We start from the raw sequence: 25224 nt of genomic DNA on the forward strand, positions 1-25224 counted from the left end.
CTGAGTCAGGATGATCCCTGTCCCTGGGTAGGTGGAAATTGGAGTGGAAGAGGCAGCCCTGGGCTTCGGACATCTCAACTCCTCTCTCAACCATTTGGGAGTTCATTTGGACTATGGAACTCTTCTAATTTCGTTTATTTTCAACTTGAAGCTACTTTTTGAAAGAAAATCAAAATGTCAAGGAAAATTGTTCCAGGCTGCTTCTCTACAATGATATGGAAAAAACATTTTTTCAAGGAAACCTGCTGCCAATGTGGTGCTCCAGACACAGAAATCCAAAATGAGGAGCTGGAGAAGAGAGGAAAAGTAAGGAAAAGAAAGAAGAAAACTGAAAATAAACGAGTGGTCATCTCCAATTTGCCCTTTGGAAGCAAGAAGTGGAAGGAAAATCCAAACAGATACTATGACTCCAATGAAATTAAGACCACAAAATATACCATCTTAACTTTCCTCCCTAAAAATATCTATGAGCAGTTTCACCGCTTCGCCAATATTTATTTTGTGTTCATTGCACTGCTGAATTTTGTGCCAGTGGTGAATGCTTTCCAACCAGAGGTGTCTGTGATCCCAATTTGTGTTATAATGGCCATTACAGCCATTAAAGATGCTTGGGAGGACTTCCGGAGGTATAAATTAGACAAAGAAATTAATCATATGAGATGCTTCATTTACAGCAGGTAAGATTTGTGTTGCTTTTATTACCAAAAAACACTGGCTCAAGGTCTTTTATCAGTGGTGAGGCTTTTTGTTTAAAAAAATTAATAAATAACTGCTGAAAAATTACAGTCACTAGGTGAAACAGGGAAAAGTCATGGCCACTATGTAACACCTGGTATTTGTTCTCATACAGGGAAAGTTTTTTTTAATTTCTTTTTAAGCATTTTTGTACTGGGAAGTTAAGTTTGAGTTTCATTACACTGGTGTGTCTATCAGCCTCTTAGACGTGCAATGCACTGAAAATAGGTGCTTGAAGAGCTACCATTTCTAATTTCTGAATTTCAAAGATATTTTCAAGAGGGTTTAATTCTAACGAAATAAGGTAGCACAGAACAAGATCTGTCATTGGACTTGTTTGTACTCTTAGAAGCTAAGAAATTGCATAAAAACATGGCCCTTTGAACTACATTTTATTTTATACTCTATATTGTTGGCTAGCTTTCAGGGTTTTTTTTCTTTCTTAGGCAGTATGTAAAATGAACTTGTAAAAGGAGACTAGAAATGAAAGATAGTAATATATGCCTCTGTTTAGTCACCTCTAAATGAATTAAATGCATGTGTCTGTGCTCACTTCTTCATAATGTTTCATGACTTCTTGCTTTTAGGACATTCAGAAGATTGAAAATTATGTTTTATTGTATCCACACTGTTCTCTCAGCAAAGTAGCAAATTACTCCTCCCTGATAAAATATCACATCTGGGAGTCAGTATTGCAAAATTTTCCATCTCCGTGAATGTGCCTGTCATCCCTCTAATCAACACTGCTTTATAAAACATGTACTTTAAAGAGTAAGATCTTACAGAACTCTGGCTTTTATCACACGGGGCTGTCAATTCTGTTTCTCCTGCATGCATTTGTCAGTTTTTTTATTTTTATGTCCTGCTGGTTAAACAGGAAAGCAATAGGTTTGTTTGTTTAGGGGCTAAACTTAGGCCCACATATAGATAATGATTTTAAAAAGCAGTCATTAAAAGGCAGTCATTAAAAGCAGTCAGGCACTCCTCTCCTTACCAACTTTAGGAAAAAAAAGCTGGCATTTTACAACTTTCTAAATATTGTGGATTAAAGATCTCCTCTGTGGTGAAGAAAGTAAATAATTGTAGTTCTTTGGGTAGGGTGGCAAACTGCCTCTTCTGCCTATCACTGAAATTTCAGTCTGGTTGAATGTTCTAGTTTTTCCAGTGCTGCATTAGCCTATAAGGCAGTGGATTATTCGTTAATACTTGTTAAAGCCAGTATGGGACAGAATATGTGGGGCAATAGGTGCTAACGAATAAATCCACAGAGGGATCTTACTTATTTCCTCTTTACACACAGAAATCATGTCAGTTTAGATCTGACAGCCTTTTACCTTGGAAACATGAGAAGTGGGGAATACAGTAGAACTTGTTTTGTATAAGGGAAAAATGTCCACCATGGAATTACAACATATATTCAGATCCAGATTCAAGATTGTTTTGCAGAAACACGAGACAGGCCTGACTTCAAATTCGTTATTCCATCCCATAAAAAAATTTTGATTTATGAATCAGTCTTGTCTAGGATCTTGATTTTCACCAGTTTTATGGCCCAAAATGGTGGTGTAAGGGAAAGGAAAATGAGAAGGGCTTCAGACTACAGCATTCATCCTGTCTGGAAAAACTGTGGGTAATAACAACTGCCATCAGATCAGTCACTGCAGCTTATTATATTATGAATAATTTCAATCAGGCTTCTCTGGTGCTTTGGGAAGCTGATATTTCTTGTTCTTCTTGCTAGCTGTAAAGTCATGGAAGGGCATGATGTCTTCTAATTTTCTTCCATATGAATAATGAAAATAGGTAATTGTTTTAACATAAGCGAAAGCCTTTTTGGGATACTGCAAATTTTGTTAGTGTTGTGGCAGCAAAAGGTTATTTCTAATAGAACAACTGATCTTCCACCCTAAATGAAATATTACTTACATTTTAACAGGTAATTTTGGAGTGTATGTTGTCTTTATTTCAGATGTTAATAAGGACTCTGGCACCTGTTCCAAAGGAAAACCAAACTTTTCCCAATACTGAATGTTCTCATAAACTTTCTTGAAGACCAGGGGAAATGCAGTAACTTGCCTTCTTTCAACACAGAGCAGGGGAAATTAAAATTAAAATTAAATAGGCTGGCCTGTAAACATATTTATTCTAATTTTCTTTTCAGAAATCAGTTGAAATGGGAAATCTAGTCTGCTAGTCAAATAAAAGACACTCCCAGTAGTGTTTTAAAGAATGTTTAATTGAAAAAATGAGAAACAATTAATATACACTGTGTATATTAAGTGTCCTGGGGAAATGCAATAACCTAGATGTTTGATTGAGGAGTTTGTACTTTTGGAACCAAAACTTTTTGGAATCATACTCTATAGATAAACTGCTGTGATCTTGGAATGAATCACACAACACCAAAAGGAGAGAACATAAAACTGGATTGCAGATGGTACAGACCTATGTTTAAATGCCTGCTTTCTTGTGGTGTTCTTTAAAATATACTTTGTTTACTTTAAAATTTTCCTAGCAAGGCAGACTTCCATTACTACAAAATGCCAAAGCATCTGATACTATGACACTCTACTTTATTACCCCTCTTTAATTGCATTTAAACTTTTCAAGTCACCTGATTTCATGGAACCATAATTAGTTAGACGCCACTCATAACAGTTAATTATAATCTTCAAATATGTTGGATTTTTATCATGTTCATTTTGTTGCATCCACATGTGGGTGAGGGTCTGTAATGATGCAGAGTCCCCAGGCAGGTGCAAAGGCAAATTGCTTTATTGCAGAAACCAGGCCTTTTTAAGCAGTTAAGCCTTTATCAGTTACGTAGTTTTAAAGCATAACAAACATAATTCAACCAACCACCATACACCACCATGTGAACATGCAGCAGTTATATAACTTGTTTTTCTACCTCTAAATCAGCTGAGTCACTTTCCCACAGTCCTTTTCTACTTAGCCAAAGTAGCAGGCCTGAGCCATGATTTTAAAAGGGTCTCAAGGCCCTTATTTTTAAGGCTTTACCTATATGCAACACCCAGAGACCTTTTAGTCAAGACTGGCACATAATGCTCTTTTCATCTTTCTTGTCAGTCCCTCCATACCTACCATGATTATTTTTCTCTAAACTCTCTTCAGTTTGTCATTAAGTTACTAACAGGGGCCACACTGAATGTGGTACACAAACCTGAAAGTGAATGTCAATGCAATAGCTGCTAAAAGCTAGCATTCAATTTTCTTGAAGTTCTATAATGTTCAAGGAACTAATTGATACATAATTATTATATAGCTTCCTGTGATATACCCCAATGGTTATATCAAATTCTGTAAATACTCCATCACATCCAGAGAGGTTTTTGCATCAATTTCACAATTTTGGAAGATTAAACCTATTTTTTTCTCAATGTTTTAGCAGACACTAAGATACAAATGCAAGGGCTATGCACAGCTCAGTATGGCACAGCAGCAGCCACAAAAACATCAACATTATTTAAGCTATTCATATTCCTTAATTTTAACAACCTAAATTCAGATATCTGAGACAGTGACTCAGAGAAACCTTGTTTATATGTCTTGAATTATCCTGTGGACCTGCCAGAGAAGTAGGTAAGCCAACAGGCATCCTAAATGAGGTGGCCTGATTACTCTTTCCATAGAAAGTTCCTCTGTAATGCTTTCAGCACTTGTGGTTTTCAGGTAGTTCCTAAAAGCATCCATCTCCTCCTCTTCCTCTTTAAGTCCACTGCTGTCTGTGGTACAAAAAATTAGGCTGGGCTTCACTATGACTCTGACTCTCTGTCTGCTTAGTGTAAGGCTTTAGAACATTTAAAGATTTTTACATCAGCACTAACTCTGGGCTAGCCCTAGAGCAGAGGTATAGAAAGAAGGAGAAAACTAAGTTCTCATAACTGTTACAGGAAATCAGAACTGCCAACAGCTGAAAAACTGAAAGTGGCTTAATCTGGACCCACTGTTTTGAAAGAGAATTAAAATTTTTCCGTCAGTTGAAGTACTGTTATTCTGCGCTGCAGTTTTCTCTCTGACAGCAATGGAGATTTGCTTGTCTACAGGTAACCTTACATACAGGGTACTTTATGTTTTCTATGGGAAGCTGGGCAGCAAAGGCAAAGGCTGCCTTTGTGTTTGAACATCCTTCATATGCTCTGTTCAGCTGGATTTCTGAATGGAGGAGAGATCGTACTTCCTGTGGATGTTCCCCATGTCTGGGATAGTGCCTGAGACTGGCCAGGGATGCAGTGATCAACAGAGGTATGGGGCATCTGGAAGAAAGCAGAGAAAAGGGTAGGGGACATGCTTGAAAACAGGAATTGACCTCCTGTCAAATCACAGAGTTTAAAGAAAAACAATTTTTCTCTGGACTCAGAAATATCATATGCAAGTCATTCAGCCCAAGGTGAACCTGAAAATTTGTGAAGTAGAAAGCAGGATGAGAGTAAAATCCCATTCTGCCAAGGGCACAGTGAGCAGAAAGATTTCTTGCCAACATTTTAAATTAAAGTATTGGTCAGCAGCACTGAGTTTTCACTTGTTAGAGAGCCTTTTCTTTATGATTTATTATTTTTTTTTCTGTTTTTGTTTTCAAAGCATAACTTTATAGACTAGGAGCCTGCTGGAGGCTTTAGTGAGTTCATTTTATACACAAAAAATAAGGTCTAAAGCCTGTGTCCCACTCAAAACCTCACCACGGGCAAAATTGAAATCAGTTTTCTTGAGCAAAACAATATCAAGGCTTCTACACCTCAGTGGTACCTTCCCTGAACAGTGCAGGAATATCTTCAGTTGGAGGCTGAAGACCTCCTGAATAAGTTCATTCCTGTGACAGCCACAAATCAACTACTTGGACTGGTTGCAAGCAACTACGCCCCTGCCAAATGTCAAATATGAGTGTGTTGTTCTCTGGCAATGGGAATGCTCTGCTATGTCACCCTTATAATTTTTGTCTGTACTTCATGTACTATAGAAATTTTGTACCTAATTTAGCTGTGGTTACCTGAATTAGCAGTGAGTTTGACTGAAGGCACAAACAGTCCCTTCTGCTTGAGGCATTCTTCAGCCTTCCTGTGAGCTGAGAAAATGTCCTCAACCAGTAGAGCACTCAGGTGTGTTATGTCACCATGACACTGCTTGAAAACAGTGGTACTAATATCATGAAGAAATTAAAACACCTTGTGTGGAATATGATGAATGTGTTGTGAATAATTATGGGACACGCTGAACTGACTAAAGGCAAACCAACTCTCAGCTGGTCCAGGCAGCACCACTTGAAAGTAGAAGAGCAGTAAGGTAGTCATTGTCAGTCAGGGTGTATTGGCACAGTGAGAATCCTTGGTGGAAGAAAATCCATAAAATACATTACTAAAGCTATCGCTGGTTGGTGTATTGCTTGAACAGAGCTTTCTTCAAGATCTGTTACCTGCCAAGGCATTTAAAGCTGCTTTACAGGAAAGGTGCAATGGCTTAGCAGACAGCAGCAGGACCTAATGACTAAACATTAAGACAAATAGAGACCTGCAGAATCATGGCCTCATGGCATTAAGATGCATTCTAACTGCCTGAACTTTTTAAATACCATTAAAATCTGGAAAGTGGAAGGTTTCTACCATGTGACCTCAAGAGCTACATGGTCATATAAGGATATGACTATCAAAAAAGCTGCTGTAGGCTGTGCTTTCCAGAAACTTCACAAGTTAATGAGAGTTCCTAGAAACCAATGCTAATGATTAGGAGACATTTACTGAGTGACCTTGAAATTATCTGTTCCTTCCAGCTGGTGCCAGGAAGACTTGTAACAATAGTATTTTGTTCAAGGCAATAAGAAAAATGACAAAAATGTTTCCCTACATGCAAGAGTCTACAATTTTGAAAATTAGCCTAGTAAGGTCTAAGCAACATGCTCTTTATGTCTATTTAATTTTATTTCTTCAAAGGCGAGTTAAAAGAAATCCAAAACTATTTATATGAACAAATAATATATTTATTAAGTTCTGGGACTAACTTAAAGTTTATGTAAGCTTCAATTGGTTACAGAAGTTGAGCATAGGGTTATATCATTGAGAAAATAAATTACTTGTTATGATGCTACAGGCAGTTTAAGCACATAAGCATATAGGATCTGTTATTAGCATTGAGGAATTTGGAATGCCAGTATGATATAAGTGTATGTACTTGATGAGACTTCAGAAAAAATTGTTCCAGTCATTTTTGAAAGCTGCTTTTACTGTCTTAACATAGTAACTCTCAAATCCTTAACTTTAACTCTTAAATCATGAGAGTTTGGTGCTGTGGGTAAAGGCTGGGGCTGGGTACAGAACCGGTCACTGCTAAATGATGTAGTTGGTGCTGCCGGGCTGATGTGCTGACACAAAAAACCCCTCCTGCTCTGGGATGGGATTGTGGCAGGAGCCAGTGACAAACCCACAAGCACACTATGGCACCTTCCTGTGCTCAGACAGTATCTGCAGCTCAAGAACATTATCAGCCAATTGTGCTGTACTCTGACCTATGGGCAGTTTTCAGAATCAGTTCCTGTCTGATCTGGTGCCTTCCTTGAGTCCTAAATCTGCTCTTTTGTTGTCATTTTTTTTGTTTTGTGGCAGTGGCTCCAAATGGTGAGGTCATGGACATGAAGTGGTCTTTGAAAATATTTTGTGAGGGGTTTGCATATAAAGGCTGATATAATCTTTGATTGCATGAAACTGTGCAAGAATTTTATTTGCAAAAGCAGGCTGTGAAGGATAAGCAGCTGTGTGATTCAACCCATTGCCCATGTAGAACCAGGATCCCAGAATACTGGTGTTTTTTATAAAACAGGTGGTGCTTAAAGGAGGCTATTTTCAAATACAACATTCTAGCAAATTTACATACAACAAAATATAAATATGTAGGTTTCCGTACTGACGACACTGATATGTTTTTCTACGTGCCATGACCTGGTGACAATTTTGGGGGGTATAGTGCGGAACAAATAATATCTTTATTTTGAACTGCAAAGGATCCGAAGATGGAGCTTGCAGTAGTTTTAGGGAATAAGATTCACTGGACTAATTGTCTGATAAAATGTTTCTGGATGGCAAAGATTTCTGTAAACAATCTAGGAGACACACATGCCGTGGAGTGAATGTGAAAAATTGCTTTTATTTAATCTTTTCCATAAAACAAAACAATAAATTTTATTTGCCTCCATTCACCATGTATTTTGATCCAGTTTTTGTTCGAAATTTATCTTTATTGAATCCAAGAAAGTGAAATGAAATTGTTGGCACAGTCAATAATTTATTCAAGTTCACCCATGACCTCCAACTGCAGCAGGACTTTTTATAGTACATTTTTTTCTCCAGAAATTACTCCATAAAATCTGTTTAGTTCAGGCCTTCTGTTCAGATTTGATGAGTTTAATAACAGTTCTGGAAGACATAATTTTGAGTGTTGAAGGCCTCTTCATTTGCGGTGTCCTTTGAGGGGCATAATCATGATATTTATTAGCAAGGGAACAGTTTTTGAATGTACATTTCATAAATTGCCTGGTAAAAGAGAGAAGGGACTGAGGAACTTTTATTTTACATCTTGTCTCCAGTGTGCCATGGCCCTGATACCACATGCTATAAGAATTAAGTATCCAGATTCCCACATATTGAAAATCACCACATCTTGTTTATTTTATTGGTTCAATACATTTACCCTTTTTGTATGTTTCTTGTCAGACCATCTTGGGTTTATTAAGATCCTCTGTTTATTTAGCAACTAGAGCTTCTGCTATTAACTTTAATCACTGAACAGAAAATGGGCAGTGTTCCCAGTTACAGGGATTTCTGTAAGGAAACTGCTTCATCTGAAAAATCTTGTTAGACAACTCGGACAGAGCTGCCATGGGGTGCACCATTTTGATCATTAAATACTTCTCTTCCTTTCATCCACTGGCAATTCTCTACAAAGTTGCAGAAAAGCTTTGTACTATTTTTAATATTTTAAATTATTAACAATATAATCAAAATTTTAATCTTACAGGTCCTGATGAAGAGTTTCGTCAGGAGCATAAAATGTGTATTCTTTGAATACTCATTGGGATAGAGTGACAGTTCACCTGAATGCAGGCTCGGGATCCTAGCAATCCCTGAACTGTAGTCTTTGTGCTAAGTATGGATTTTCCTTGAATCTGAAAGAGGGCATTTGGCTTTTCTGCATCACTGTCTCCTCTGTAATAAGTGATTGGGTAGAACTTTGAAGCTTTACATGTAATGTAGGTTTCATAGGGAGTTATTGAAAAAAATTACAAATCCATGATTACTCTGGCTTTTTTTTGGCTAATCTGGTTTCTGTCAACTGATGTGGAACACAGCCAGCTGGACAAGGCCCTTCTATAGCATTTTATGAGAGGAAAAAATCAGAAATCTGCTCTGTCAGCTTCTGAACTGTGCAAGAGTTGACATATAGAGAGGTAGGATTGCCCTGCAGAAGCCACAGTAAACATTATATGCAAACTCTAAATGACATTCAAATCTCTAGGATGGCAAGACATCTTCTAAACTGATCTTGTACTCTCTTTTATGTTTTAAACAAACAAATTAAGAAGTCCTATTCAAAAGGTATTTGGCACAGAAAGGATTGATACTTACATAGTTGATTTGTTATACTTATTTAGTATCTGCTTTGTAGAGGATTAAATACTGAGCATACACTGGCTAAAATACTTTTCAAATAGAAATATAGCTAGTTTTTGGGTTTTTTTAATGCAGAGCAAGATCTAATTAACTTACAACAAACCTCCGTTCTTCAGTATGGTCTTCTTGGGTTGCAATGCAGGATGAAAACAAAAGTATGTATTCTATCACCATCTGTTGAAACCAGGTGGGGCAGTGATCTTTATCTCCAGGGGGATGTCTTCTGCTAATGGGTCATCTGTTAAAACTGGGTGGCTCAGTGTTCTTTATCTTTTCCATGACCCAGCCTCCCTCCAGGGAGGTATCTTCTGTAAATGGCCCATTGAGTCCTACATTTATGCATGACTGATAAAATTATATCATCCCACTGTGAGATGCCCTACCCAGGGGGAGGAGCCAAGCATTCCTACCTAGATAAAATCTGAGATTTGGAACATAACAGTCAGCCTTTATCCACTGGGTTCCCAGAGGAAGACCAGGGCCATCTTCATCACCACTGGACCGTCAGAGGAAAACTGTACCCTTCTCCAGGATCATTACTTCAACAGAACCACATCTGTCACTTCAGGAGGACTACAACCACCCCTTAATCAGACTGCTACCAACACCCTGACCAACAGGGTGTCAGGTTGTATTCTGACTCTATCAGCGTTTTGGGGTTTTTTTATATAAATATTATTGTATTTTTATTTTATTTTTTCTAGTAAAGAAGTGTTGTTCCTATTCCCATATCTTTGCCTGAGAGCTCCTTAATTTCAAAATCGTAATACTTAGGAGGGAGGGGGTTTACATTTTCTATTTCAAGAGAGGCTCCTGCCTTCCTTAGCAGACACTTGTCTTTCAAACCAAGACAGTGGTCTTTTATGTCTGTTGTTGTGCAAAAGAAAAAGGACATGCGAGTAAGTGGAATCAGAATGAAGAAAAAAATATTGCTACAACCCCATCGTTTAGTAAATGCTTAAAAAGCAGCAGTAAAGGGATTCAAATATTTAGTCTGGGGGGTTGTCTTTTCTAATAAAAAATTAATACCACTGGGAAATGGGCAGAATTTAACTTCTTGCATAACCTGTACAGGTAACTGGTAGTCGATGTTGTTTTGTGGATAAGGGCATAAGCCAAATGTGAGGGTTTGCCTAGAGGCATCATGGCTGGCTCTGCTTTGCAGAAAGCCAGGAGAGTAGGTTGTCAGGATGCAGCCCTTGGCATGGCTGTGAAGCAGTGCTTGGATGTCTGCTTTGAACTGTAGCAAAACACTCTATCCCTTCTATCACTGCTCCCCTTCTCATGATACAAACACTTCAATGAAAGATAATATTCTCCATGTAATAAATGAGGATGATTAAAAACTTAACCAAAAATGAGGCTCTGAGTCATTACAAAAGGACTTTTATTGTCTGTCTGGTAAAGCATCATGAGCATTTTTCCTCTCAAAGAGCAAGGCATAAGATAATTCATTTATTTATACTGAAAAAATAATTTCCTCTCAAGGAGTTAGATGAACCAAGCAATTGTTGCTGTGCATTTTTTTCCATTAACTAACTTTCAAGCTTATTTTGTAGTTTCTGGTCTGCTTAGATGGTTAAGAGTTGTTGAAGGATTAATTACTGAAAATGCAATGCCAAAAAAAGTCTGCTTTTTGCTGAACTTAGTTCCTTGGTGAAACAGCAATTTCTTTTCCTTGAACCCCATAGGCTCTTTTTACTTTATTTTTTTTTTTAATATTTTGTGTTAATTTAGAAGCATTTTGTTTCTCACTTTAACTTTTCCATTAAACTTCGGCTCTGGTTGTATTTTTTTTTTTTTTTTTTTTTTGCTTAATACTAAGGAATCATTTGTCAGTTCTACTACCTTTTGAAGTTGTTTCTGTGCATTAAGCTCAAGATTTGTAACTGCATCTTGCAAATTACAAACCGGAAAGACCTTAAGCAAGTATGGCTGAGGTATCAGTTTGCTTCTTTCAGGATGCATATGCTGATGTTGGAAAGAATCTAGGAAACAGTCACAGTCAAAAACAATAACCTAATTTTCTTCAATAAGATTCTTGAAAATACCTCTGTCAGTCTGAGTTGCCCTCTATATTTTGCTGTGCATATTATAGGACTAGTGCTAAAATGAAAGGGAACTGCTCTAAATTTTTTATTCTATGTAAAGATTTTGTTTGAATGTCGCATGTGGTGAAGTGGTGCTATGGACATGTCTGAATCATTAATTTCTAGTTTCTGTGCTGTGTTCTTTTAAAAAAGGTCAGTGTGCCCCTGTCCCCTATTTTCTCTTTTTGAAGCCCCACAACCCAGCAGTCCTGCCTTCCTGATGTCACTCATCACCCATGATATGCTTTTAATGCCACAGGGAGGAACATGCTTACGTGGAGAAGTGCTGGAAAGATGTCAGAGTGGGAGACTTTGTGCAGCTGCAGTGTAATGAGGTCATCCCAGCAGATATCCTGCTGCTCTACTCCTCCGATCAGAATGGGATCTGCCACCTGGAAACTGCCAACCTTGATGGGGAGACCAACCTCAAACAGCGCCAGGTTGTGATGGGGTTCAGCATCCAGGTCTGTCAAAATGCAACCCATGGGCACATTTGTTTCCAGCTGTTGTCATTGTGCCACAACAAAGCTACTACACCCAGGGATTTATTTCAGCTTGGCAATTTGAAGAAATCTTGTGGTCTCCTGCCAAAGCATCCATGGGTTTCCTTATGGATTCTGTGTCTCCATTCCAGCTGACACACCACACTCACTTCATAGGCAGGTGGAGGTGTGGTAGCTCAACTGGGAGCTGCTCTAGGGCAAACTGGGTTGGAAAAATTTAAAGAATGGAATTCTGTATAGGAGTACATTGAGCAGTTTAATAGGAACTCGAGATAAATTAATTTTGTTTAAGTTATATGTTTGACATCAGTTTCTGATTGATTTTGAATTCTTAAAATCACCATTTCTTTTTCATAGACAGGATTTATTTCTTTTCACACTTTCATGTGGCTTATGTTGGAGAAACTTGAAGTAAACTAGGAAACATTAATTAGGGATAGTTGTTACATTTTCAAGTATCTTTAAAAACAGAGCAGGGCAGTTTTCTAAGTAACTCAGACCAAGTTTAAGGAGTGGTAGCATGTGAGGAGGAAACCTTTGTTCCATTGGAATCACTCCAGCAGACAAGAAATGAAACCTCACAGATAATTCTAGGAATTACCTTAATTTATTTAGTAATTAGTACCAGTGCCACTAGGAAGATCTTTTGGGGTTACTGGTATGTGGGACATAGCTGCCAGGGAGCAACCAGACATTAAATAAAAGCGCATCATTTCCATGGCCAGTTGAGATCAGCTGCTATAATCCAATGTTATTGGCTTGTTGTTCAAATGGAAATCACTTTATAAAGACAATTAAAGGCTTTTTCATAGTGTGGATGCCATAGCATATAGCACAGGCCTTTTCCAGTGCCTTCCAGTGACAATTAGGAAGAGGTTTTGTTCCTGAGAAACACTGGAAATTTTATATGTAGAGAATTAGCAAAGAAACAGTAAACTGGCTACTTAACATTTTTCAAATGTGGCATTTTTGTCATGTAGTTCTAATTTACATGTTAGGTTTTCTATCTATGTTTCCTTTAAGAAGAGAACAGGGTGCTCTACCATTACACAAAATGCAAATTCTTGCCACAGTTGTTTGTAATGTGAGGAGGTCTTCCATCATATCAGAAAATACCCAGTGCTAAATTATGATCCAGATTGCCTATTAATTGTGATTTTCTTTAGACTTTGAGCTGTTATTGAGATAAATTGTATGCCTATGATTGTCTATACTTAAGAACTCCTCTGTTGCATTAACAGAGTGGAATGCAGTTCTGACCATGGTGACAGCCAGAGCTCAGGAAGGTCAGAGCTGACAAAACCACCTGTATCACCCTGTTATTGTGGTGTGTTTGTGTAAACGGTGCGTTGGATTAAAAAAACAAAAAAAAACCAGAATGTGTAGTATCACATGTGCAGGTTTTAGTGTGCCAGCTTCTTCCTTGTTCTTTGAGCTTTGCTTAGTCCTGTGATTTATGAACTGCATAAAACCCCCTCAGATGTAATTCTGCCTATAAAGTGACTCTTTAAACAGGGAGGAAATACATATGAACCGGGAGAAGTTCTTCAGCTTAGGATGCAAGAAAGGTGGAGAGAGACTATTAACAAGAGCATGGAGGGACAGGACAAGGAAAATGGCTTCAAACCGAGAGAGAGTACGTTTAGATGAGATATTAGGAAGAAATTCTTCCCTTTGTGGAGGGTGACGTCCTGATACAGGTTGTCCAGAGAAGTTTTGGGTGCCCTATCCCAGGACGTGTCCAAGGCCAGGTTAAACTGAGCTCTGAATCAGCCTGGTCTACTGGAAGGTGTCCCTGCCCATGGGAGAGGTTTTAACAAGATGATCTTTAAGGTCTCTTCCAACCCAAACCATTCTGTGATTCTGTGATTCTATTCAGCAATACTGAATACAACTCTCTGTAAAGACTGAGAGAAAGGATTTTTTTTCTCCTTCTATGACATTTTCTAAATTGAATTTTCAAACATAAAATTCTTGTCATCAAAAGACAAAAAATTTGAGAAAAGAAACATTCTTCTGTACTCCTTTCTATCTAGAAGCCTAATAGTTTTCTTTTTTAGCAATGAACATTCTAGATGACTTTTTTATCTTTCTGTTCTCCTGTTGTACAAATACTTCTAGCAAAACCAAACATGAACTGATTTTCCTGTTGAGTTCATGGAGTTGAACAAGATTCAGCAGAGGTGTAAATTCTCTCTGAACAGACATTCAAAAATTATTCAGCCAGATGGGTCAGAAGGTATTCAAAATGCCATTATATTCCTGAAGCTTTTATATTTTCTCTGACAATTTGTTATCATATTCTCTACTTTTTTGTATTTACATACATATATATATATTTAAAAAAGGAATATATGTATCATTTCTGAAAAAATAACGAGAGAGAAAATAATATAAAAATTAAAGCACAGTGCTTGATTTAGAAAAAGGTAGGGAGGCCCAGTAGCAGATTTGATTTCCAGATTTACTAACAGAAGATTTTGTATTAAGTGAGCCTCAGTTCTTTTAAAAATTCTGTGCAATAATTATTACCTTTCACATTTCTCGCATCCCATTTTTACTACAATTTCTTAATCAAAAATTAAACTTCTGTGTATTTTTCAGTTGAGACTAAATCACCACTTGAGAGGTCAAGTACCTCTCCTTCTGTCTGCTTTCTGGACTGTTTCATGCAGTGCAAACACTAAGCCGTTTCCCTGAACACTCCAGTAAAATCGTGTGACTCAGTTCAACTCCAAACTCTGAGTGAGCCCTTAGCCTGAAAAGCTTTGTCTCATTTTGTCTCTCCTGGCAGTGTGGGTTTATTCTACTGCCTTCCCTCTTCTGGATTTGTTCATCCATTTTAGGGTTGGGTGGTGGAGGTTTTAGGCTGTTACTATTGCTTTTTGTTTTCTTTGATTATAATACATTAATTCAAATATGCGGTCTCTTTATGATTATACCATCCTGGACAGTAACATAAGTCTTCTAGCACAATCAAAATTCCTGTTAAATCCTGAAATTATTTTCAATTGACCTTGCTCTTGGTTGACTACTGTTTTTTCTTTTATAAGGAATCTGAATACTTCATAGAATTATAGAATCCCAAAATGGTTTGGGCTGGAAGGAACCTTGAAGTTATTTTGTTCTAGCCCCCTGCCATGGGCAGGGACACCTTCCACTATCCTAGGTTGCTCCAAGCCCTGTCCAACCTGGCCTTGAACAGTTCCAGAGATGGGACAGCCACAACTCTGGGCAGCCTGTGCCAGGTATTCACCACCCTCACAGGGAAGAATTTCCAAAAATTTAATCTAACTCCACTATCTTTGTTATATTCACTTTAAATGAAGACAGATGTTTTCATTAATTGGCATGTGTGATGTCTTGTCCAATACAACAGCATTTTCTTTTTTAATTTAACCAGTTGTTATTCCAAGAGGAGGAAATATTCAGCCCTTCTGAAACTTTGCTTCAGGCTGAATGAGCTAAAAAATCTTTTTCTCTCCTAGGGCAAGTGCTCCAGCGCTGGTGGTCTAAATTAAGCTTTTCTTAGTGCTGAGCATTTCAAATACTCATTGGATTTGACACCCATTCTTGGTGTGTTTTCTCTTGTAGGATACTGTGTATGAACCAGAATTTTTCCAAAACACCATAATCTGCGAAATGCCAAACAATGATCTCAGTAAATTCAAAGGCTATATGTAAGTACTTGTTATCCATAAATACGTTTTGAATCTCTACTTTGATATTACTCTTGAAGGAATTGGATGGAAGTGACATATTCTGAGGAAATTGCTGGTTGTCGCTATTATCTATTCCTAGATTTAGAAGTAAATATAAAATGTAGACCTGGACTCTGTTTTGTGGCAAGGTAGAACCAAGGCTTGGCATTATATGTGCAGTTGTTTCATACAAACTATTTTCACAAAGCTTCAGCTCTCTTCAAAACTTCGACATAAGCTCATTTATGTTTGATCTGATGATTGTAGGTGTAGAAGGAATTACAGGCAACCTCACCCCTGATAAGTAACAGTTGTACTAATTACCAAAGAAGCGGAACAGCCTTGCCCTTAGTGGGTCACAGCTGTGACTAATAAAGATAAGTGTGATAAAAGGGTGGGTTGGGTGATCAGGGGGATCTTGGAGGAAGAGAACCTGGAAGAGGTAGAGGAGCCCTAAGGAAGAAGGAACAATCCAGAGAGACACAAAGAAAAAAGTAACTAAGGGAGGGAGTTGCTGCAGTAGAAGATCTGCTATGAGGTCAGTCTGGGTATAATGGCATTAGAGCCTGCTGTCGGTGTCTGCAAACCAATTCCTGCAGTCACAGTCCAGCAAGAAATAGCCAGCAGTCAGACTCTGCAGTTGGACCCTATAGTAGGAACTTGCTTCAGTCAGGATGGCCAAACTGTAAAGAAGCATGAACAAGTACCCTTTTCATGTTGTTGAATGAGAGCCTGTGTCTTGGCTCATTTCTACACTGATGAGGTCTGCTGCAACCGATGACTAGACTAAGGTAGATTTTAGATAAATCCTTCCAATTGTTTAAAGGTATTCAGCTGCATGGCTCTAGTTTTCTTCACATTTACAGCCACAGGGAAGAGGTGTCCAAGGTCTAATAAACAATCCAGGGCTTCATCCTACTAGAAAGGTAGGAAAAGCAAACATGCATGCAAAATGCTATAGAACAACTGCACTAGACTAGTATAAAAAAGTAGGGTATTTTTCTTTTTTGTCTTTCTTCATTAAACAATTCTGGCACAGGCCTAACAGCAAATTAATCAGATTCAACCTCATTCATGAATGATAAGGCAAATTTCTATGTCATGGGTCATGCCTTAAAATTCTCTTACCCTTCAACACAAAGCAACTTTTCCCAAGGACCTCTTCAGCTTATTCCCACAGCACAGAATTGTCCAAAATACCTACTGCCCCAAACCAAATGCATGCCCTATTATTAGTCAAATAATTTAACTGCATGAATGTGACAGTATCCTCATCTATGCCCTAGCTTTGCTAAGTTTGCTAGTAGCTGAAGTAGGAGTTAATAGCGCTGCAAGAAGCAGTGAAAATGTTGTACCTGGAGGAGCTGCAAAGGGCCAGCTTTCTGACAGAGTAAACCAGACAGTTCTCTCCCGTTAGCCCAGACCATATCTAATCTGGTTTTGAGGTTGTGCTCTGTAGGAATGGTGTCTCTCTTAGCAATACTGTTTCTCCTCTGATGCAATATCTTACAAGGGAAAAAGAGGTCAAGTTTGTGTTGATTGCTGGCTGCAGGGACCACTGGGTATGATCTAAACTGAAGAAATCCCTCCAATTAGCAAAGAACACCGAGATTATAGAAATGTAGGAGATATGTCACAAGAAACACACACAAGTACACACCCTTAAGACACAAGACTGGCTTCAAAATATTCAACTCTCAACTGGAAGTCTGAAACAGAATTATCTTTGGTCCATGCCTACTATCTGACTTGCCTGATGGAACATGGAATTAGCTGCCTTTCTCTCCTCTTCAGGGATAGAAGAAAAAATTTGTTGGGGGAAATTACTTGCTGAGAGTTAGTGGAGTTTCTTTTAGTCTTTGGTCTACTGATATTTGAGTTATTTTATAAATACAAATTACTTGGAGCAGGCTACCTTTTCCTCCAAGAATCTTTAATAAATTATTAAGGCTCAATTGTTTTGCTGTAAAATAGGAGGTGTACTCTGTTAATACAAAGAAGAAACAACTTAGTGACATCCATCTGACATGTCAGAAAATTCTGTTCAAGGAGCTGCAAGAAGGTTTCTATTAAATGAGTTCCCCAAGGCTCAATTTAGATTCCATGAAAAACAGGTTCCTGGCATTAAGTTTTTACAATTCCACCAGCTGTAGGTTGTTGGCACTTATACTTTTTCCCTTGTCTAGTTTATGTAATCACATGCTGCTGTACTTACCTCTGATATAACATCTAGCCTTGTCCTTCACTTGAGAGATGAGACTATTTGCTGGTAAGTGAAACGCAAAATGCCAAAATAGCAAGAGAGGATTATTCTAGGAAAAAGTCTTTTTCCCACCCTGACCTTTGCATAACAAAACAAAGTATCTGAAATAGAATCAGCTTTGGTAAAGATCACAGGAGGAACCTATCAGTGTAAAATAAAAGCTGTGGGTAGGGGTAGGTGTGTGCCATCAATTTGTGGAGGCAAGTAAGAAATTCTCTACCTGATGGAGCACTGACCTTATGGTTTTCACCGGTTCTGCAAGCTGAAGGATCTGGTATGTGTTGGGGGCACCTTCAGTCAGGATGAGAAGTCTTCTATCAAAGCTGTGAATAAGGAAGTGCTGTTTTTGCATTAATTGGCATTTAGAAAAGGGCATCCACAGAAGTTTTCTCCTTGAGAACTTCCTCTGTGAGTTGATGGGACCACTTGGAGGCTGGTTTGGTTGTCGACAGCTGAGAAAAACAATTGGAGGATTTGGTCCACCTCTGCGCATTCCCATTTTGAAGCAAGCAAACCCGGGAAGGGCCCTTTTCTCTTCTGGCAGGAGTGCAGCAGCACGGCCCGGGCCTGGCTCCCCTGCGGGCCTCCCGGGGGCAGGCCCGGGCCCTGTCTGGGGAGCCGGCGTGTCCCGGCACGAAGGAGGGGTGGCCATCGGCCATCGGTGGGTGCTGCAGCTGAGCCCCCGGGGGGCTCCCTGACATCCTCGCCGTCCCCACCACCCTTCCCAGAGCGGCCGCTGCCGTTCCCGGCTTGGGCCGGACCCCCAGCGCAGCCGGAGCGTTCTGAGGTCCTGGCGCAGCTCCGGCGTGGCCTGGACGCAGCTGGTGCATCCTCCAAGGGAGACTGCAACCCCTCCAGTGCTCCGATAGGACTTGCAGACCTCCAATCCTCCCTTGAGCGAGAAGAAAAAGAACAGAGAGGATGCGCCAAAGTCAGTGAACCGCGAGTCGGGTTCCAGATGGAAGGAGAATGAGGAGACGTCGTGAATTTGGGCTGAAAATCCTTTTGTAAGAATAGGGATGGACTGTACCACACTAAGAATTCCTATAAACCCTGGAAAAAGACGTGGGGGGTTGGAGCGTTCAAATTGATAGATCATTGAGCAAAAGCATGTGTGTTGAGGATCCTTTGCCCCAAGGGAAGAAGGGGATCTCTGTTCCTAGGGTTGAAGTATGAATAGAGAGAAAGAAGTGAACTTTCACTTTTGAACAATTCATTATCAAAAGTAAATACCCCATGAGTTTATCATGGCCCATAAGCCACAACTTTGGGGGAACTGTGAAGCTGGGAGGAGTTCATGGAAAGTGAAGCCACAAGAGAAGGGTTTTTTTCTTCTTCTTTTGGAGAAATCCCTATAGCCTGACAACTCCTTTACTTAGAGTGAACTGAAAAAGATTATTTAAGTTGGTAACTGACTGAAGTTTTTCTGTATATAGTTCTTAAATGGAGGAAGTAGGGGGTGGTCTTAAGGTTTTATTCTGAATTTATTATTTCTTGTTAATCAAGTTTTTCTCTGTACCCTTTAAATTTTAAGCCTGCCTTACTTTTGCTCCTAATCCTACCTCACAGCAGAAAATTAGTATATTGAAATTGGCAAATCTAAACTGCTGCACTAATTAGTGTTTCTGCCCAGTTTGGAGCTGAAACTAAGACAGCTCCTTGGCCTAAAGACTGCTTGAGTAAACTGAGGTTCACAAAGACCTTTGGTGGCTGGCAGAGTGACAGAGGCTCTTGCAGGGTGTAGATGTGTTTGCCTGAACCTCTGCTCATCTTTCTAAAATAAATTCATTTGTAAGCAGTTGCAAAATGACTCTCATTTTCCTTCATAAAATGTTGAATCTGCCAGGTGAGGTTCCATCTGAAAGCCAGACTTTCTCTGTATTTGCATCATGACACATACTATGCAAGTGGTCTTTAAAAGAGCCTCAGACTTCTCTGTAACTTTTTGATGAAGTCTTCCTTGAAACTGAAGGAAATAAATTAGGGCCTACAAAATTACGTGACACACAGATTTTCTTTAATACTCCATTAGAACAGAAAAATTAATTGCTCTATTTGGTTATATTTCTTCTAGGGAGCTGCCAAACCATGAACAGGTATGTCTCAACATTGAAAACCTCTTGCTTCGTGGATGTACTATCAGAAATACTGAGGCTGCAGTAGGAATTGTTATATATGCAGGTAAGACATACTTTTTAATTAGGTAAACCGTAAGTTTCCTTGTAAAATCTTTAAAAAAGAAGTGTAGTCTAATATTGCAACATAACTTGACATATTGTTTTAATAACTGGTAGTGTATAGAAAAAGTATATAACTTTTTTTAAGTGAAGGTATTATATCCATATCCGAAGCCAGCAAGTCTTGCACTTGGTCTTTGGCAAGTGAGTGTCCTTGTGCATGTCAAATATCTTAAAATATTCAGACAAGTGAATTGCTCAGGTGTATTTAACCCTCAGCACTGGCAATATGACTAATTCCATCTGTCATAAAATCCACTTAGCTGCCCTAAGGGAGGTCTTACTGGCTCCCCAGGGTAGAAACTGGAGCAGCTGAAGATCTAATTAGGAGAAAAAGTAATATCTGAATCTCACTCATCCATTCAGTCTGTGCCAGTGCCGGCACGCAAGAGGTAGTGAGGCAGCAGCTGGACATGACAGAAAAGGCAGCAGCAGCAGTATAGGTTTATGCTGACATAAGCGTAGTGTGTCTGTGTAACCATGAACTTCATGCAGGAGACGCATGGACAAAGAAAGATAATGTTGGTGCCCAGATGCAATGCAGCACTGTCAGGTTTGGCAGTGGGTCAATTCAGCTGTTTCTTGGCATCTTTTGTCTTTGGAGTGTTACCAGTGCTTTTATTCAGTAAGCATGATTTATCACTGGGTTTGCTAGCTGTGCCCTTTCCTGCATCAGATAGTGTATCAGCTCCCCTCTTCTTTGTAGATTAAATAAAAGTCAGTTCAAACACAAAATTAATCCCATTAGCTATTATATTTCCAGTAGAGTTATATTAACTGTTTTATGTCTAATCAACAGCAAGGGGTTCAGTGTTGAGCTACCTAAGAAAAAAGAGAAGTCACATCTTTACAAGTGTCATTTATTACCTGTCAACAGACTATTTCACTACTACACAACTGCACTCTCTGTCCCTCCCATACGTTTCCAAGGTAGCTTTGCAGGTCTTTCATTGCGTGTCTCTGTGAACACCACATGCAAGGGTGGTGCCCACCAGGTAGACGAGGAGAGCCAGAGCCAAACTTGCAGCCATTTTTTGGGGTGTTTTTTTTTTTTTTTTCTAAGTAGCTTAATCTCAGTAGGGATCATTCCTGATGTAATTGAAGTAATTTATCTTCCTTTCTACTTTTGCAGTTCCTAATTTTCTTCTGTTTAGCTCAGATTTCCCAGTATGTTTCCTTGACCACTGGCACAGATCCTAATGTGGATCTCTGCTTATGTTGCCTAAGCTGCCAGTAGCAAAGGTTGTGGTTTTGAAGTTATTCCCAAGCTATGGTGATTTTCATATGAGTAGGTCTGCAGATCAATTTCCTACAGAGTTCTTATTGTTAATGTCAGCATAAAAGTGGATGTTTCGGTTTTTTTCCTAAAATTAGACTGGCTTCAGTCAGTATCAGCTTCATTTTTAGGATTCTCTGACACTGATTATACTCCGGCTTTTAATCATGGTTTGTGACCTTTCCTGTTCAAGGTCAGTCACATAAGATAGCACACTTTCCATTTTTATGACTCTATTGCTCCTCAAACTTTCTTCTAAGGGAAGCCTTTGTGAGGAGTACAGACAGTCATCTCTTAGTGAGATTGTTTGGTCTGTTCAGTTCTCATCTGACCCATGGCTACCCAAATTGTTCTACACAAAGCAATAGCACTAAAATAAAAAAAACTCATTACAGAGTGACAGCCAATATAGTTTTCTTATTGTGATTGGCACAGCAGTAAGAATTATGTTTTTCATATATTAAAGTACTAGAAAAATGTTTTAGATGAGCCCATCAGCATCTAGAAATGGAGAGACAAGGTACCATTGGGGTGGTAGGTAAGGTGCTATGTTTCACAACGTAGCAAAGTGTGAGGATTAGAGAAGAAAAAAAAAGCCGTTTATTCCTCATATTTCTGATTTTCTGTCCTTACAAGGTGATAACTGTGTTACAAAAGTGTCCTTTTCCTGATGATCACCTGAAGTGGAAAGGAATGGTAGAACTAATATTTGGGAAGAAACTCATCACTATTCCTGAAATAAATTCATCAATGTTTCCTTGAGGGTTTTCTGGGAGGGATTAGAGGGCTTTGGCTTGTTTCTATTTCAATATAAAGCATTCTGTTATGCCTGACAGAAAAATGAGGAATAAGATTCATGCAGCTGCTGGAGGAACAGAAATGCAACCAGCAGTGCCCTGCCCTTCACTGTAGCTTGGTGGTCAAGAGATTTTGTTCACCAAAGGGAAGGTTTGGGGTTTGTTCCCAGTTCTGCCTGTATGGGAGTGAACTCACGTTTCCTGCTTAACAAGCTGTACACTGAATACCTGCTTAAGTGGAACAAGAGGGTTTGTACTTATGGGTGAGTTGTAAAGGCAGGAGCACTGGTAGTATAAACTGGTCCCACTGACACAGCTCTAGGTTGTGTAAATAATTATATATTCATTGGAGTAGTAAGCTAGGAGCCCCAGCTCTTGAGTGAATGTCCTGAACATAAGGCTGGAGAGAAGTTTTCTCTCTACCTCTCTTCTTAACAACTGCTCATGTAAACCTGGAATTAATCCAGCAGGTGTGATTGAACTGCACTTCCAGTTTTTGGGAAAAATCACTTCCCAAGAGAAAGCTAAAAGGCAGCTTGGAAAACAGTCCTTGTCGCATGTATCATGCACATACAAATGAAAATTAAATAGAAGTCTGCAGGGTCTGTATTTTCTGGGAAAAGGACTGAAGAAATAAACATAAGATAGCATTCAGTGTAACAACAGATGGTGTCCAGATAATCCTGCTTGTGGAGCCACAGTTAGACAACATTAATAGAATTGAAAAAGTAATTTCTGCTTCTTGACTTCTTGCAGCACCCCTCTTTTTTCATTATTAGTATAGCAGCTCAATTCTAACTCACTAAATTTTAAGGATTCGGGTTTTTTTTCTCATCCTACTGTTTTTCCACGCTTTACAACCAAATAGTGAAAAAGCTAAATATTATTAGTTTTCACTGACTTGTTGAATTTTATTTCATATACAAAATCTATCTAGTGGCTTTTGAATTGCTGATGAAAAACATTCAAATGTTACTTCAGGAATCTGTATAGCACCTAAACAATTTGTTCATAAAATGCAAAAATGTAATACTATTGTTTGTTTTCTTTTTCTTCTCATGGATATTTGGCTTTTGATAATTTATGTAAACCTTACGATCCTACTAAACCTGCTGTGATTGGGACAGGAAAGTATAGGACAACTGAAACCTGTGATATAATGGAGATTTTTGGTAAACCTCAATATTTAGACTCTGATGTAGTCAAATAGGAAGATGGACAAGAAAAATTCTGAATGTCAATATTAGTCATCCTGCTCTCATTTGGAGAGAGATACTTTTGACAAACCAAGTCAAATTACAAAATATTACATAAACGTGATATTAATTTGTGTTTTGAAGGTCATGAAACAAAGGCTATGCTGAATAACAGCGGTCCTCGTTACAAGCGCAGCAGGCTAGAGCAGCGGATGAATATGGATATTTTCATGTGTGTGGGACTCCTGTTTGTGATGTGCCTTGTTGGAGCTGTAGGTATGAAGCACTGACAAAAATATTTTTCCCGAATGGTGACTAAAATTGATGTTACAGACGTGAGTGATATCTATAGCTGAATGTTCTTGGGGTGTTTAGGTACCTTGGTCTTTCCAATAGGTGAGTTGAAATGGCAAATCTTAAGCAATTCATATGAAGACAACACGGCTATAAATATTTCAGATAAGATTCATCCCCATCATGGTACAATACATATAAAGCAAGAGAAAACCATCCTGTGACTGCATTATAGGAACTGATATTTGTCAGCTGAGATCTTTCCTTCCTGAGTGCTTCCTGAGGGGGTGTTTGTTCCTTGTGCATAAGAGCAAAAGTAAAATGGTTTTGCTTTACTTTCATTTCAGTAGCATCTTCCTCTAATATGTTAGGGAGTGATGTTAAACAGACACACACAATTTAGAACCCATGAGCTGCTCATAACTAATTAATTCAGTTTGCATCCTTCATGCCTTCCTTTTCAAATGCCCCTTTACATCAGGCTGTGAAATGGAATAATGGCTTACAGTGGAATAGCCTGCATTTTTCTGAGGTCCTTGCAGGTGAGTACATGTGATTTAGTGTAATTTAGTAACTGGTGTTTGTTAACTGACTGGAGTTTACCAGATTTGGAATCTCAAAAAGATTGTCTTCACTGTGTGAAAGCACTGCTTGCCTTCCAGCTCTGATTTTAATCTGTCCCAGGCAGGCCAGAATTAATAGGATCTCATATTCTGGAGCAAAGGACCAAATTTGGAGTCTACTGACTTTTGAATGGGGCAATGCTTTAAAGAGATAATAGGGGCTCCCATGAGCACCTTTTTCTTTTAATGGATTTTGTTTCAGTGACAACGTGTTTAGTGCTACTGCTCTGATTAAGTGACAGTCAAATCAAGTTTTCCTGTGCCTGTCCTGGAGGTATGTGATGTGGCACACCAGTCAGTCATCAAGTGTAATACCATGGGAAGTAAGGAACATCCAAAACAGATGAATAATTGAACTGACTTGCTCAGTTCTTTAGTATTACTGCTTCACGTTGCAGTGGGGCTTTTTGGCATCAAAATGGGATTTCAGTTTCACAACTGAGCTCTGTGTGAGTGAGAGATTTTATTTTCCTTGTTCCCTGGCTGCTGTCATGTGGATTTAGAGACTTGCCTTGTGTGGTGTGTAGGGGCTCTTGAGTAATGAAGTCCTTCAATTTAAGGTTAAAATAAGTCTCAAAGGGGGAAAAAAAACCCCAGCATTTAAAAAATAATTTATCTGCTCAGGTTAAAGAAAGAATTCATAGTCTAAGCAAAACATGTAGAAGAGTAAAAAGTCCAATTTCTTTCATCCATCCAAAAGGTCCAGAGTATCTACCATTCTCTTGCAACCTTGTCATTCTCATTCAGCCTTGTCTGAATGTAGGATTCTAAGAAAAAGTATCACTGGTGGATCAATTATCAGGATTGTGCTTGCATACAGGGATAAACTGGGGT

General features: G+C 38.8%; 1 protein-coding gene across 1 annotated transcript in view; it reads left to right on the forward strand.

Annotated features, from left to right (window-relative positions):
* Window positions 1-210: 210 nt before the first annotated feature.
* The window catches only part of ATP10B (ATPase phospholipid transporting 10B (putative)), a 47584-nt gene continuing 22570 nt past the window's right edge, over window positions 211-25224 (forward strand). The window contains exons 1-5 of the mRNA XM_062501970.1: window positions 211-677; window positions 11760-11964; window positions 15598-15683; window positions 20042-20148; window positions 23618-23749. Coding sequence (XP_062357954.1) covers window positions 211-677; window positions 11760-11964; window positions 15598-15683; window positions 20042-20148; window positions 23618-23749 — 997 coding nt within the window. The remainder of the gene's footprint in view (window positions 678-11759; window positions 11965-15597; window positions 15684-20041; window positions 20149-23617; window positions 23750-25224) is intronic.

This window comes from Cinclus cinclus, chromosome 14 (assembly GCF_963662255.1).
Source record: "Cinclus cinclus chromosome 14, bCinCin1.1, whole genome shotgun sequence".
NCBI classification, from domain to species: domain Eukaryota; kingdom Metazoa; phylum Chordata; class Aves; order Passeriformes; family Cinclidae; genus Cinclus; species Cinclus cinclus.